Source organism: Canis lupus, chromosome 1 (assembly GCF_048164855.1).
Source record: "Canis lupus baileyi chromosome 1, mCanLup2.hap1, whole genome shotgun sequence".
NCBI classification, from domain to species: Eukaryota; Metazoa; Chordata; class Mammalia; order Carnivora; family Canidae; genus Canis; species Canis lupus.
This window is the reverse complement of record NC_132838.1, coordinates 55,674,076-55,689,655: the sequence shown is the minus strand read 5'-3', so window position 1 is coordinate 55,689,655 and position 15,580 is coordinate 55,674,076. Positions and strand designations below refer to the sequence as shown.

Here is a 15,580-nt window from a genome sequence, read left to right as displayed (position 1 = left end):
GGCTTCCCACAGGGAGCCTGCTTCTCCCTCTGCCTGTATCTCTGCCTCTCTGTGTCTCTCATGAATAAATAAATAGAATCTTTAAGAAAAAGTTTTTCTGAATTATATTCATTTTCTCCTTTTCATGAGTCTTAGTTCAGAGCCTCGTCACTCCTTACGTAGGCCACTGCTGACTCCATGCCAGTCTTTCCACAAAAGGCTCCTCAGCACTGTGTTCCTGTCACTCTGAATCACAGCCAAGGCCCTGGGCCATGGGGTCAGGTCTGCAGTCCTTAGCATGGGGACCAGGGACCTCACAGTCACCTCCTCTACAACCTGTCAGCCACACCGGTGCTCCCCAGGGCTCAGGAGGGACCAGGGACGCCTCAGTCCCTTCCACTGCAGCCCATCAGCCCCATCAGCACTCCCCAGGGCTCTGGAGGGGTCTGACCAGCAGGCCCCCATGGCCTGCACTATCCCTGCTTTGTGCCCCCCTCCTGGACCCCGCTCAGCCCCTGAGCCTGGGGGTCTGGAGTCTTGCCTTTGTGAGAGCTCTTGCTGAATGTAGACACGGGCCACACCTCAAGTGCCATGAGACCAGGGGCTTCTTTATTCAGTCAACAAACATTTTAGCACTTCTGTGAACCAGGCACTGGGACGCTGCAGTGAGCAGATAGACAAAACCCTTCCTCCTGGAGCCTGTGCCCTGGTAGAGGGGGCCACGAACAATGAGTAAAACGAGGACTTCGGTGGTTCATTCAATGGTGAGGAGTTTGGGGGTAGAGGAAAGGCTAGGGTTTAAGGACCGTGGTTGGGCCGGGAAAACAGCTGTCAGCCTCGCACCCTGCCCAGAGGAGGAGGTGCAGGGATTGTCTAATTATGTTTTCTCTTTCTGCCGTGTTTTTGTACATTTTGGATCAGGGATACAAAGAATTTAATTCAGGTCACAAGGCAATGTGCAAATATCTTTTCCAAAATTCACCTTGATGGTTGAATATGGAATATTCCATACTCCTCGCTGCAGAGGGCTGGGAAAACCCTCGTGTACCGCGAGGAAAGCTGCTCTTCCTGAGACCTGGCTTGTGGACTGGGAGGCCAGGAACCCCCCCACCCCCACCACATTTCCCAGCAGCATCTCTACTTCTGTAGGGTCAGTCCCTGCATTGTTTTATGGGGTGAGCTGCATTTACATGGACGGGCGGTATAGGGATTCCTTGTGCTGAGCAACAGGGAGAAAGGCTGCGATGGGAACTCTGTGTTTCTGAGAGCTGCAAGCAGCCCTCCACCGACTGTAGACAGGATGGAGTTTCAGGTTCGGGTGACGCTAGATTGCCGGAGGGTTGGAAATGCACAGGGTCAGAGCCCCTAGGTTCCAGCGACTTCACGTGGACTTGCCTGGACCCTTCCAGACCTGCGCGGCTTCGGTGCCTTCAGAAAGCAAGAATCGTGCAGTAACGCCCGTTCATTCCTGGATGTGGAGAAGTCTGCAGAGCTGCACGGCCCCTCTTGACCTGCAAAGCCGTTGGCCCCGGCTTGTCTGGTGTGGGTGGTCCAGTCCCCACCATCCCCGCTCTCCCGGGTACTGGGGCCTACTGGGCTCCACCGCGAGCTGTGAGCGCCTCCTGCCTTGAACAAGCAGGTGCTCTGTAACATCTCACCAGAATTACGGAAAGATGGTCAACGGTGGCCCGAAGAGGACCTTGAAGGTCACCTGCAGGCCTTGTCTGTGTTAGAGCATGACAGGAACAAGCAGGACAACTGGGACTGGAGTGGTCCCACCTGGGATGCTGGGAGCCTCCCGCAGGTGGGCTATCCCTGCACATCGATGATGGATATGATTTAATGTTGCTGCAGCTGAAGGTCTCATCGGTGATATGGGTGCGGTGGGGTTCCCCCTGCTGGAGTGACACCCCGAGGTATGGGCCGGCACCAAGGAAGGACGGGCCACTAGCTCTGGGAGAGTCTTGCCGTTTGAGTGTATGAGTTAGTGATCCTTGAGCTCATGTGTAGATATTTCTTTCACATTGTAATATAAATCACCAACATAGATATAAACACATTCATTCCTATCCCTTAGGGCCCTGACAGTTACAAATAACTAGAAATGAAAGCTGTCTTCAAAAATAAGGGAATTAGTTGGCCTCAGTACTTGGAAACCCTGCCTTCAGGTGTCGTTTGATCAGGGCTACGGCTCAGTTACTGCGCAGTCGGTTGGGCTCCGTCCTCCACACGGCGGTTTTCCCTCCGCCCCGTCTCCACTGGGGACAGCGTGGCAGCCACTGTGCCAAGCCTCCGTCTGGGGGGACGTTCCAAGTCGTTTCCTTTGAAACCAAAGCAACTCTCCCCTAAACCGAGTCTCCTGAAACTCTGTATTCGCTTTCATTTTTTAATAAAAGATTTTATTTATTTATTCATAGAGACAGAGAGAGAGGCAGAGGCACAGGCAGAGGGAGAAGCAGGCTCCATGCAGGGAGCCTGATGTGGGACTCGATCCAGGGACTCCAGGATCACACCCTGGGCTGAAGGCGGTGCTAAACCGCTGAGCCACCCAGGCTGCCCTTGCTTTGATACTTTTTTCCTCCATGGGACATAGAAGGACAAGCGGTCCCCTTCTGTAGGTGCTACTTGGAGCTGCAGGATGGTAGGAAAGGCTGTGTTTTATGCTTTGTGCCTAATTATGACAGATGATACGTACCTCAGGTCATACTGGGTTTTTTTTATGTGTGTGTTCTTATTTTCTAAAGGTTTTTAAAAATTTGTTTGTGAGAGAGAGTGAGTGAGTGAGTGAGAGTGAGCACCAGCAGGGGGAGAAGCAGGCAGAGGCAGCAGTAGGAGAGGGAGAAGCAGACTCCCAGCTGAGCAGGGAGCCCGACACGGGGCTCGATCCCATGATCGGGATCATGACCTGAGCTGAAGGCAGATGCTCAACTGAGTCACCCAGGCGCCTCTCCATGTATGTTCCTGTTTCATTGTGCAGACAGCCCCGCGGGGCCTAACCCTGGCCACCAGTGGCTAAGCTAGCGGACTGGCCTGGGGGCACGGAGCGGGGGCGGACGTTCACAAGAGCCTCCTCCCTCGGACAGGCACCTGCTGTGAGAGGCGTCCTGGCCTCTGGCAAACAGCGCTGTGTCTTGCCGCGTGGCCTCGCCGCACCCATCTGTGCTCCCAGTGAGCGGTGGGCGCCACCTGGCACTTGCCCCGCTGAGGACGTCACAACGGTCTAGCCAGTGTAGACCACTGCGGACGCCTAGCGTCCTCCAACCTTCTTCACCTGGAGGTGAGGCTTGTGGTGGGGCTCTGTGTGCCACTCTGTCACCTCCCCTGGGGGCCCTCCGAGAATGACAGGGCTGAGGCCGTCAAGCCCCGGGGTCGGGGGTGGGTGGCTCTGACAGTGGAGGCAGGCCGGCACAGGCAGGGCCGTCCTGGGCGAGCCGAACTCGGCCTGCTGCCACTCGGGGGGACACACTGGGCCCACGGGCCATGTCCCCAAACTGCAGAGGGTCTCAGACCCCAGGCACCTCCTCAAACAGTGTGACAGGTGTGGTCTGAGGGACACGGTGGCTCTTTGCCTGAGGAGCCAACCCAGGGGGCCCAAGATCCAGCAGGGTGTTGGGTGCAGGACGCCGCGCAATCCCCACGTGGGCCACCGAGACGCAGCGAGCCAGGCAGTCCATTCCTGCCCATGCTTGGGCTCCCTCTGGGGACCTGCTGTACCCAGGGACACATTTAATTACCGAGCACGTGCTCTTACACGAGGGCGACCTGGCTCCGTGCCAGGCCTCTTCCTCCCTCGTTCTTGCCGAGAGCAGGAGGGCCGGCGGTGACTCAGGCCACGTCCTGGGAGCCCAGCCCCTCCCAAGCACCGGTGTGGCCATGTGGTCACCAAGTCCCCTGGGGGTGGGGTTGACACTGGTGCTAGGGAAGGGCCCACTGATGTGTGTGCTGGGGCCCCAAGACCATCTGAGGCCTCCTAGAAGCTAAATTGTCACGTCCGGCTTTCATGCATCTGGGGTCTGCCAAGTACGGTGCGTTTGGTGAGGGGAACCTGACCCCAGCAAGCTGCCTAGAGCTGGAGGATGGCGTGTGGAGTTCAAGGCCATCCTCAGGTCTCCACTGTTCATGCCACCATTCAGAGCTGATTACCCACCGACGATGGCCGTGTCTGTGTGGAGACGACAGGGTCTAGGGTGACCACAAGGAGGCAGGTGGCAGTTAGCTCTCACTCAGGTGGGTCAGGCTTGTTGAATGTTGACATTAGGACTTCTTGGGGCACCTGGATGGCTCAATTGGTCAAGCATCTGCCTTTGGCTCAGGTCATGATCTCAAGGTCCTGGGATCAAGCCCCACATCTGGTTCCCTGCTCAGCGGGGAGCCTGCTTCTCCCTCTGTCCCTACTTCTCTCCCTGCTTGTGCTCTCTCTTTTATGTCAAGTAAATAAATAAAAAATGTAAAACAAACAAACAAAAATTAGGACTTCTTAACCCCTCTGCGCTAAGCTGGACTGTGGGGCTGCTGTTACTTCTGTGTTAGTTTGTTCACAAAAGGACAGGTCGTCAACATACTAGTGGCAAACAGGTTCGTGTTGTGAAGCTCCCCTCTGCCTTGGTGATCATGTCTGTGCATTCCCTGCCCGATGGGGTCTGTGTTCCTTTATCAGTGATTTTTTTGTAGTCAATAATCTCTCTAGGAGGGCCAACTCTCAAGAATGTGGTACCTCTTCCACTTATTTTAATTTCCAGACTTGTCACTGAATTTTTTAAAATAATTTTTTTAAAAAAGGATTTTATTTATTTGAAAGAGAGAGAGCAGGAGGAGGGGGGCAGAGGGAGAGAGAATTCCAAGCAGGATCCACGTGGAGACCGACATGGGGCTCAATCCCACCGCCCTGAGATCATGATCTGAGCTGAAATCAAAAGTTCCACAGTCAACAGACTGAGCCACTGAGGTGCCCCCAGACCGGCCACTGACTTTTCAGCTGAGCTCAGACGGCTCTGCTTCTGTGTTACCTGTAGGGCTGTAAGGCAACCACGGACATACGTCTAAATGCAGAGAACAGTGATACATATTTGGAGTATGTTGCTGCACTTATGTTGGACCACAGCTGTGACATCCAGGCCGTTTGCCACTTTTGCATTAAAATAATTAGACTATAATGTGAAAATATGGCCCCAAAGGATCGAAAAGTTGTTATGCTTTCTTTCTGGTTCTTCCATTCAACATCTGGATCCACTGTGATGGATTGTGTGTGTCAAGCATAATTGTATGTGTCAAGCTGGCTGGGCCACCGTGTCCAGATATATGGATCAAACATTATTCTGGATGTTTCTGTGAGGTCATGTTTGGAGGAGAGTAACTTTTAAATGGGTAGACTCTGAGTAATACAGATTGCTCTCCCTGATGTGGGTGGGCCTCATCTAATCAGTTGAAGGCCTGAATAGAACAAAAGACTGACATCCCCTGAGCAAGAAGGAATTCTCCGGCAGATTTCAGACTTGACAGACTGCATAATCATGGAAGCAAGCCCTTACACTCCCTCCCTCAATCTCTCCCACACACATCCTACTGGTTCTGTTCCTCTGGAGACTCTGATGGGTAGACTTTGAGTGAAGTTAGCATTGGCACATGCAAGGCACCCAACCAGTTGAGCTCCTGGGGTCTCCCTGAGCTGGATGATTTGTGCTGTTCTGCTTTTTGGGGGGTGGGGTGGTGAATGAAGGGTCGGTGCTAGGATTCCATGCAGGGCTCCCTACAAGGTCTCCACTGCCAAGAAAGGATGCGGATGCGCAGGTACAGACCATGCTGGGTGATTGCAGGTGTTGCTTGGGCTGGGCTGAGGGCTGGTGAACATCGTCGCTGGGTGGGTCTGTGAGGGTGTCTGCAGGAGGGATGAGATTTGACACCTAGTAGAGACCCACCCTCACCACCATGCGGGACACCATCCCACCCTCTGGGGACCCCATCAGGGCAAGAAGGCAAATGGAGGGCAATCCGTCTGTGTTCCTGAGCTGAAACATCTTTCTTTTCCTGCCCCCGGACATGAGAGGAAGGTTCTCAGGCTCAGGCTCGGACTGAATGACACCACGGCTTTCCTTGTGCTTCAGCTGCAGATGGCAGAGGCCTTGTGAGCCAAATCTTGGAACAGGTCCCCTCATATACGTCTCTGTATCTATCCCGTAAGCCTCCCGCTTTAACACACATTTACTACCAATATCTACGGAATTGGTGGAAATAGTCAAGCGTGGAGCTGAGAGGGGCCTGGATGGTGCAGTCAGTTGAGTGTCCAAGTCTTGATCTCACCTCAGGTCATGATCTCAGGGTTGTGAGATCGAGCCCCGCATCAGGCTCTGCGCTCAGCATTGAGTCTGCTTGAGATTCTTTCTCTCTGCTTCTGCCCCTCCCTGTGCTCACAGGAGCTCGAGCTCTCTCTCTAAAATAAATAAAATCTTCAAAAAAAAATGTGGAACCGAAAATGTGGTGACCAGTGAACTACTCCCACCCCGTCCCATCCTTTAGCCACTCAGAGACACTCGGCCACAGGGTTCTATATGTTTTCTTTCTAAAGAGCTTCAGGTTTACAGGAAACTTGCAAGAATGGTGCAAACACTGCTCCTCTGAGACCTTTGTTTTTTTTTTTAATTAATTTATCTATTTATGATAGTCACACAGAGAGAGAGAGAGAGGCAGAGACACAGGCAGAGGGAGAAGCAGGCTCCATGCACCAGGAGCCCGATGTGGGATTCTATCCTGGGTCTCCAGGATCACGCCCTGGGCCAAAGGCAGGCGCCAAACCACTGCGCCACCCAGGGATCCCTCCTCTGAGGCCTTTGAGGGTAAGTTGCTGCTACAATGCCCATCACCCCCAAACATTCAGCATGTGTTTTCTACAACAAAGGGCATCCTCTTACACGCTCAACTGCCATCTGGATGAAGAAGCTGGCCTGACACTGCACTGCCACCCAGTCCGTAGACCTCACTCCATGTCCACTTGCTGTTCCAACACCACTGTTAGGGAGAAGCATCTACCCAGGACCCCTCTGTGCATTTAGTGGCCATGCCCTTTCATGGCCCTCAACCTGGAATGTTCCTCGGAGCTCGTGTGACCCTGTGTCCTTGGCACACGGGCGGACTACTTTGTGGGCTTCGTCCAAGGTTTCCTCAGGGCGTGTTCTCTATTGAGTCTGCTGGAGAAGTGGGCCTGGGAATCCTCCTGCATCCCTCCAGGGCGCCTGATTTCCACATGTTGCCGCGAGCTGCTCTCTGACAGCCTCTCCACTGTTTGCGTTGCCTTCTACTTCATCATTCGGGACTGTAGTATGCATGCACGGACTCTGCAGTTAATAAATATCCTGTTCCTCATGGCACTTTTGATCTGTTAATTTAGTAACTGAAGTCAGTGTGGACTTGGGCTTCCTGTTTTATTCCATGAGTTATAACCCATCACTTGCATAATTTGGTGCTCCAGTAGCCCTCAGTTCAGCCAGTGGGAGCCCTTGGGGCTGGAGTCTGTGTCTGCTCCCATGGCCCTGTCATTGCCTGAACATTTCCTTACTTTCTGGCACAGAAAAATGCCTTTCTACACCAGGCATCTCCGTTTATTTCTATACCGGCCCATATGGACTGCACTGCTGGCTGCACACAGGTGCTGCTGGGTCCAGGCGAACGCTGCGGGGATCATTGATTGCTCTGCTCCCTTCCCGCATGTGTGACTTTCTCTGACGTCAGCACAGGCTGTGCACCAGTCCCCTGGCTGTGCCCCATGCACGCGCTCTGACGCCCATGCCAGGCCCCTGTCCTCCCGCATCCCTACGGGGCCTCATCCCACCAGACACTCCCAGAGGGGCCAAGGGAGGAAGTGAGCTTTACCCTCTGTCGCGCTCTTTATGGGGTTTACGTTTTTACCATCCATCGAGTCTATGCAGCGCACACTTGCGAACTGAAATTCTTACAGGAACTGTACGATGGAAGCCACGAGACCAAAGAGCATGATGGATGTTTAGTAATAAAGTCCGGCAGGTGGGCCTCTGAGGCGGAGTCAGGAGCATTTCTAGATCCCTTTATGTGGGATTTTTGTGATGCTGTGCTAACACTCTTTTAAAAATAATTTGTTTGGCCACATGTGCCTCCTGAGCTGCCGGCAGCAGGGAGAAGCAGGGCCCTTGCACAGGATGTGTGCGCCTCCGGTGGGAGAGCACGTGTCTGTGGGAAGCCCGTGGGGCCGCCGAGCAGAGCAGACGGAGAGCCTGTCGCCCGGAGGAAGCTGGGGACGAATGGTTCGGGGAAGGTTGCAGAAGCAGCTGACGCTCCTTCCTGAAGAGCTCCAGGGAGAGCATATCCCCGCTCGCACAGCGCTGCTCGGGGCTGCGGTGCAGCAGGGCCTTGCATGCTGCCCAGTGCAGCTCTGCGCTTGGCCCGGGAACAAAGGCACACTCAGCGTCCCTGCTGCCCGGAGCACTGCCCTGGGGCCCACTTGTCGCCGAGCTCACTAGCAGACGCAGTGCAGCACGCAGCCTTTATTCTAAAGACAGCCCCTTTCAAGCCCTCTCCTGTTCATCGCAGAAAGCCCCGCAAGCAGACCAGGGAAGCAGAATGTCTGCAGCTTACGCGCCACTTTCTGTTGGTTCCACGCTCACCCCCCCACACCGAGATGACTCTGAGCGGGGACAGTCATCCCCGTGAGTCCTGAGGCTCAGCCCCAGGCCGTGGACACGGCCAGCCCAGGGCCCTGGAGGGCAGGCCCGTCTGCTGCCCCGGGGGCCCAGGGCAGACTCCGAGAGCTGACGCCAGTGACAGCCGCTTCACCCCCCAGGGTCCCAGGACGCGCTTTGTTCTGCTTCAGTGAGTCTGCTTTGGGCTCTGTCTTGATGCCTGTCGATCGAGAGGCCAAAATGAAGCAGAGCACATCCCAAACACGCATGACCGCGTCTGACCTCTGGTGTCTGAGCTACTCAGTACAGGTGTTACTCACTGGGAAATGGGAGCGGTGACTGGAGGAGGCAGGTGACCTGGAGGGGGCAGGTGACCACGGAGGGGGCAGGTGACCGTGGAGGGGGCAGGCGACCTGAAGGGGGCAGGTGACCACGGAGGGGGCAGGTGACCGTGGAGGGGGCAGGTGATCTGAAGGGGGCAGGTGACCGTGGAGGAGGCAAGTGACCTGGAGGGGGCAGGTAACCGTGGAGGGGGCAGGTGACCATGGAGGGGGGAGGTGACCGTGGAGGGGGCAGGTGACCATGGAGGGGGGAGGTGACCATGGAGGAGGCAGGTGACCTGGAGGGAAGCAGGTGACTGTGGAGGGGGCAGGTGACCCTGGAGGGGGCAGGTGACCGTGGAGGAGGCAGGTGACCTGGAGGGGGGTGGTGACTGTGGAGGGGGGCAGTGACCTGGAGGGGGCAGGTGACCTGGGGGAGGCAGGTGACCTGGAGGGGGCAGGGTGAAGAAAGAAGGAAGAAGCACAGGGGACTCTGGCCGATGGGGAGGAGTGCAGGGGCGGCACAGGCGAGGGCGACAGTGGGCCCTATGCTGGGGGGACGGCTGTCCTCCACGGAAGATCGGAACTTGTTCTAGGGGCTGGCAGCGCAGGAGGTGACAGTGTGGCCGTGGCTGTGGCCATGGCAAGTTTCTGCTGGGAATGAAGGAAGGGCAGGGGAGAGGTGAAGAGGCCTCGAGACCCCAGAGGGGGATTATTTTGCCAGAGGGTCCCACAGGGCCTGCAGGAAAGTCTATGTGCCATTGGGTGGCACAGGCACCAGACAGGTCCGGAGCTCGGTTCTGGGTTTCTACGATGTGAGGAAACACGTATGTTGGGTTAAGGGTGTGTTATTTATGGAGATAGATTTCCTAGTGACAGTCCCTTCTCTGGCTGTCCCCTGCACCCTGCACTCTACTTCTCATTCATTTTTACCATTATTTATTCATTCGTTTCTTCAACAACTACTCTCAGAGTTCCTCCTCCGGGTGCGGATGGAGCAGCGAGCTGAGGGCTGAGGAGACCATCCCCGACCTCCCTCATCCTCCTGCCGGGGCCCCCGTACCCTGAACTGACCCACCCGAAAGGGACAGTGAGCATGAGGCCGGGTCGTGCGTGGCGCTAGGGGACACAGGGGCACCTGGGGACATCACGGGTCATGCTCTCTGCTGGGCTTCCCAGCATGTCTCTGCTTTCCTTGCAACAAGTTCTATGTCACATCTTGAGCACAGAATCTACCTCTCCCAGTCTCCCTGGTCTCCAGAACAGGAAAAACATAAATCTCTGCACACAAAACCTCCCAGAGACTCTCAGAAGGTCAAGACCCACAGCAGGCCTTGCTTTCCCACGGCGGATGTGACACAGGTGCTTCTACGTGCGTCCATAGCAGGGCTGTGAGCATGCGGGGCCCACGCGGCGTGCAGCACCTCCATGGAAACGGGCTCGCTCGGCGAGGCCCCCCTCCACTGCAGTCAAGGCTGCGAGCCGGGGGAGGGAGGAGGCAGCCAATGAAAGCGAAAATGATGTATTGTGACATAAAGCACAGAGAGCCACAGACTGTACTTCTGCATCTCAGCGCGGGCAACTGTGACCTTGGGATCTAACACCCACGTCCAGTTAGGATCAGGCTTGAATTCTGGCCCGTGGCTCCCCAGATGGAAACTAGAATGCCCCTATGTTCCTGCTATTCCCTTCGCGGTCCTGCTCCCTTGGTTGTTTATTTGCCAGCTGTGTGGTTGGCACCGAGCCCCTTGAGGGCTGGACCAGAGGCCGGGGTGGCTCTAGAGTTGGCTGCTTCAGCTGGGAATTCGTGGCAGGTGTTCAGAGGCTCCAACATTCATAGTTATAACCATCCAGGAGCAAGGAAGAGATCACACCTTTTGCAACCTGAATTACATTCGCGCTGAGCTCCCCGGCGGGATTCACCCAGCATCCTGCAAGCGCTTGGGTGGATCTCCCCATGTCAGGAGCTGTCAGAGGGGTAGGGGGCAGGTCCTGCTGGGGCCCGAGGCCTTGCTGGGCTCCCACTGTCCGTCCTTCTCCTCTGTGCAGCCTTTTGTCAGCACTCCTGGGCCAAGATCTCCCGTCTGTTCCACCGGGACTGGCGGCAGGAACCCAAAAGGTCAGCACGGTAGCAAGCCACCTCAGGGGGAGCTGTGCATTATGATTTTGGTGTTTCCTCTGCGACTTCCCAAGGGTCCTCCTCTCGAGCCTGGGGAGGTCGACGGATCAGGCATGCTTACACTCATTTGAAAGGTTCCCCAAAAGCCTCTGATAGGTCCATGCTCCTCCAGTGTGAGCCCGGTGCCTCCCACATTGGAATCACCCGGGGTTGCTTAGAAATGCAGTCTTGGGCTCTTCCTTGCCCTGCGTCTCAGTCTGTATTTTAGTGGGGACCCTGGTGATTGCAGGACTCAAAGCCATCTGAGATGTGTGGCTTCGGGGGCCCAGAGCCCGGACTCCTCATGGCTCCCCCAACCACCCTGTCCTTCCGATGGACAGTTCAGCGTTTCCTGAGCTCCACATTGTCTCCCAGTGAGGTAACTCAGGAGTGGCGTCTAGATCCCGGACGCAGAACCAGATAGATACACAGCTCCTGAAGCCGCAACTGGGAGGCTGAGTCAAACCAGCGAGGACAGGCAGGGAGGGGTGGGTGAGAGTGGCAGCAAAACCTACAGGCAGGGGCACCAGGGTATGAGGGGTCAGGAGAGAATGTAGAGTTCTGGGTTCAAATCCCAGTTCGGCAGTGCTCTGGCTCCTGACTGCCTCACTTCCCTGTGAAATGCAGGCTGCATTAGGCAGTAGCAGGTGAGGAGGCCCCAAGACCGGCTTACAGCTGCGTCTGCCGCGCATTGAGATTTCAAAGGTGTAACGACTGGGCGCCCGGGTGGCTCAGTTGGTTGAGCATCTGCCTTTGGCTCAGGTCGTGATGTCGGGGTCCTGGGATCAAGCCCCGCATCAGGGAGCCTGCTTCTTCCTCTTCCCATCCCCCACCTGCTTCATGCTCCCTCTCTCTCAAATAAATAAAATCTTCAAAGCTGTAGCAACCATCACTCCCCAAGAAGCCTCTTGGGGCAGGTGAGAGGCAGTGGGCACCGGTCGGGACGCAGCTCATGCCCCTGCTGGTGGAGGCCTGATTCTCACCCACTCCCCCTTCCCATCCCTGGCTGTGTCCCAGTGTGGGCCCGGCTGCCCATCAGCTGGGGTGAGAAGAGAGTCACCGATCACACAGCGCTGGGATCTCCGCATGAAAGGGCTCTGCTCGGGTAGCCCTGGTGGCGCAGCGGTTTAGCGCTGCCTGCAGCCCGGGGTGTGATCCTGGAGACTGGAGACCCGGGATCGAGTCCCACATCGGGCTTCCTGCATGGAGCCTGCTTCTCCCTCTGCCTGTGTCTCTGCCTCTCTCTCGCTCTCTCTGAATGAACAAATAAATAAATCTTTAAAAAAAAAAAAAAAGAAAGAAAGAAAGAGCTCTGCTCTGCGCCTGTGTCAAGCTGTTCGGCACCACGGCTGGGCCAGCAGGCGACATGCCCCGTGGCCTCATTTCCACAGCAGAATTATGATGACCCGACACCATCGGCAGTGAGTCTCATCAGTGGGGCTGAGGAAGGGGTTTTGCAGACCTATGGGCGGAGCAGCATCCTGACTCAGGCTGCTGGGCCAGATGCCCTGCACCCACCCACCCAGGAGGCCCCTGTGCTACAGAAGAGGCGATCAAGAACGGGGCTCGGGGCCAGGCTCGTGTGGCCGCCCCCGTTCATTGCTTGTGAGTCTCTGCACTAGCTGGGGTGGTGCGAGCTGCTATAGTAAATACACCCCGGCCTATTTCTCCCTGTGGAGCCGATTCCAGTGTTTTGGCGGGTGGGCAGCATTGCACACGATGACTCGGAGGCCCCAGGCTCCTGTGGCCAGTGGCCCTGCCCAACCCTTTCCCCTTACTGCTGGGCTTTATTTTTTTAGTTGCCATGGACCCCTTTTTGTGGCCTGATGAATGGGCTTTTCTCAGAGTAATGTCTGTAAACACACATAATGGGCAACTGGTGGCTCAGCGGTTTGGCGCTGCCTTCAGCCCAGGGCCTAATCCTGGGGTCCCGGGATCAAGTCCCACATCGGGCTCTCTGCATGGAGCCTGCTTCTCACTCTGCCTGTCTCTCTCTCTCTCTCTCTCTCTCTCTCTCTTTCTCTCTCATGAATAAATAAATAAAATCTAAAAAAAATAAAAAAATAAAATAAAATAAAGCACCAGGATAACAAAGAATGTGACGTGAAAATGCGATTTCTGTTAACAGCAAGATCACCAGTCCTGAGGCAGCACCTGGGTTTTCTTGCCTATGCTCCTAACAAGGGGAAATACGGACCATCACGGAGGTCAGTGAAAGCTCTCCCTGACTTGAGTTCACAGACCTCCTTCCATCCCCTGCCCCCGAATTGTAACCCCAGGCTCAGCCCCGCAGCCAACAGCCTGGTCTCTATCTCAGACCGTGTCTTTGCTCTCAGCGCCTCTTGTCCACCGCGTCCCCAAGCACTGAAGTGTGCACCTTCTCTCTGAGCCCCGGGATGAATACTTAGATTCAGGGGTCTGCTCACGACAACCCACACTGTAGGCGTTCAGGAGCCCCTCACACTACAGTAAAACAGCTCTGAGACGCACCAAGCATTTGCTGGTCACATGGTGGCTCCAATGCTAGCAAAATACAGTTTATTTGTTCCAAGTCCTGTGCTTTCTTTCAGCCCACTTTATTGCTTTAATCCAGTTTGTGTATATTTTGAATTGTGTGCATGGCTTCAAAACTGAAATCAATCACAAAGTCTCAAGTGTGGTTAGTCCGCGAAGTGCGCAAATACCTGATCTCACCTGAATCTATCTTGAGGAAGATTACCAGGAGAAGGCCTTGGTATGATTATTTGATAGAACCAATTATTGTACATAAAACAGATACATATATGTATATAATAATGTAAGATCAAAAAAATTCACTTATTCTCAATGAGCAACACCTGGCAGCGGTCCCCCCGGATTCTGGGTGGGACTCCAGGTGGAGATGCTGCTGGAAGGGAAACAGGCTGGGCATCTATCTCCTCGGCTCCGGAGACACAGACCAAGACGTGGTCCTGAAACAGGGACCCGTGGCCTCGGGGCACAGGAGGGAACCGCAGCTCCTCTGTGCTCCCTCCCCCATCACGGTGGGAATCACAGGACAGTCAGGCTGGTCCTCTGGGCACCTGGCCATCCTCCCCACCCCCGTGGCCTTTGTGAGCTCTGCCCACCCCGAGAGAGAGGCTCTCGTCAGAGCGGAGGGGATGTGGAGCCCCAGGAATGTGCTCAGCTGTCACTCCTGGCCCGCCACCCACGCTGGGACAGCCCGTCTGCATGTCAGCCTGGAGAACCGAGCTGTAGCTCCAACGCCAGGTCTGGCGTGTGCTACTTCGCTGGGGCTGTCGGAGCACATTACCACACCGGGGCCTGCTCTCCCCCGGTGCTGGGGACCAGCAGCCCGAGGTCAAGGGGGTGGCAGGCCTGTGTGCTCTTTCTGACAGAGGCTCCGGGCGTTTATTGTCTGTGGCTGCGCACCCCCAGCCTCGGCCTCCACCTGCGCATGGCCTCACCCGGGCCTGAGGTCTCTCCTCTTATCAGACACCGGTGATTGATGAGGGCCTCCCCGATCTTGCATGGCTGCATCTTCTTACATCTGCGAAGCCCCCGTTTCCCGATAAGATCACACCCACGGCTTCCAGGTGGGCCCTCCCACGGGATGCAGCACCCACGCCAGGTCTAGTCACCCCGCGTGTGCGCTCTGCTCTCTCCTCCTGGCCCAGCTTTACCTGCTCAAGGCTGGAAAAGGATAAAAACATGTTCTCTAGTCTTTCCGGGGCCTGCCTCAGTGTCCCAGGTCCTCCTCAAAGTCGGCGTCCGTCCTCCTTCGAGAGGAAAATGAGCGATCGCGATGGTAATGCGAGGACTCTATGTGAACAGTCGTGCGTCCCTGTTATTTCAGGCCCGATAGGCCTTTGGCTGACGCTCTGTAAGGGCTAATTTTTTTTTTTTTTTTTTTTCCAGGAGGGTGTTTGTTGGAAAGTAGAACACAAGGAGTCTCAACTGATGAGACCCGATTGTCTTCAGCCAGGACCACAGGCAGGAAGAAATATTCTGGATGACAAATCCATGTAGGTTTTTGTTCTACCACAAATTTGAGTGACTTGGGCAGCCGGGGTGGCTCAGCAGTTTAGCGCCGCCTTCAGCCCAGGGCGTGATCCTGGAGACCCGGGATCGAGTCCCACATCGGGCTCCCTGCATGGAGTCTGCTTCTCCCTCTGCCTGTGTCCCTGCTCTCCCCCTTACTCTGTGTCTCTCATGAATAAATAAATAAAATCTTTAAAAAAAATTTGAGTGACTCTGGGCAGGTCTCTCCACCATGCTGGATCTCAGAGTTTAATCTGTGAAGTGGGGTGACCAGGTGAACAACTGGGTCTCAAACTACATGCTGAGGGTGGGGGGACTTTGTCAGGCACAGCAGGGTCTGCGGCCAGGCTAGACGTGGCAGGTGCCTTCAGTCTGTGGACATTTCTGAGGACCTGCTGAGCTGTCCTTCCCCGGGGCATGGAGCACGTGCTCCCCACCCCCTCGAAGGGATCGTAGGC

The 15,580-nt window shown here is 55.6% G+C and overlaps 1 protein-coding gene across 2 annotated transcripts in view; it reads left to right on the top strand.

Annotated features, from left to right (window-relative positions):
- RNASET2 (ribonuclease T2) overlaps positions 1–15,324 on the top strand; it is a 41,204-nt gene extending 25,880 nt beyond the window's left edge. The window contains exons 10-11 of one of the 2 annotated variants that reach the window (XR_012033010.1): positions 13,231–13,309; positions 15,000–15,324. Coding sequence is in view for 1 of the 2 variants with exons in the window: in XM_072830589.1 (XP_072686690.1) it covers positions 15,000–15,110 (111 nt within the window). In the remaining variant the exon portion in view is untranslated. The remainder of the gene's footprint in view (positions 1–13,230; positions 13,310–14,999) is intronic. The other variant, XM_072830589.1, reaches the window with a different exon arrangement.
- The last annotated feature ends 256 nt before the right edge of the window (positions 15,325–15,580 follow it).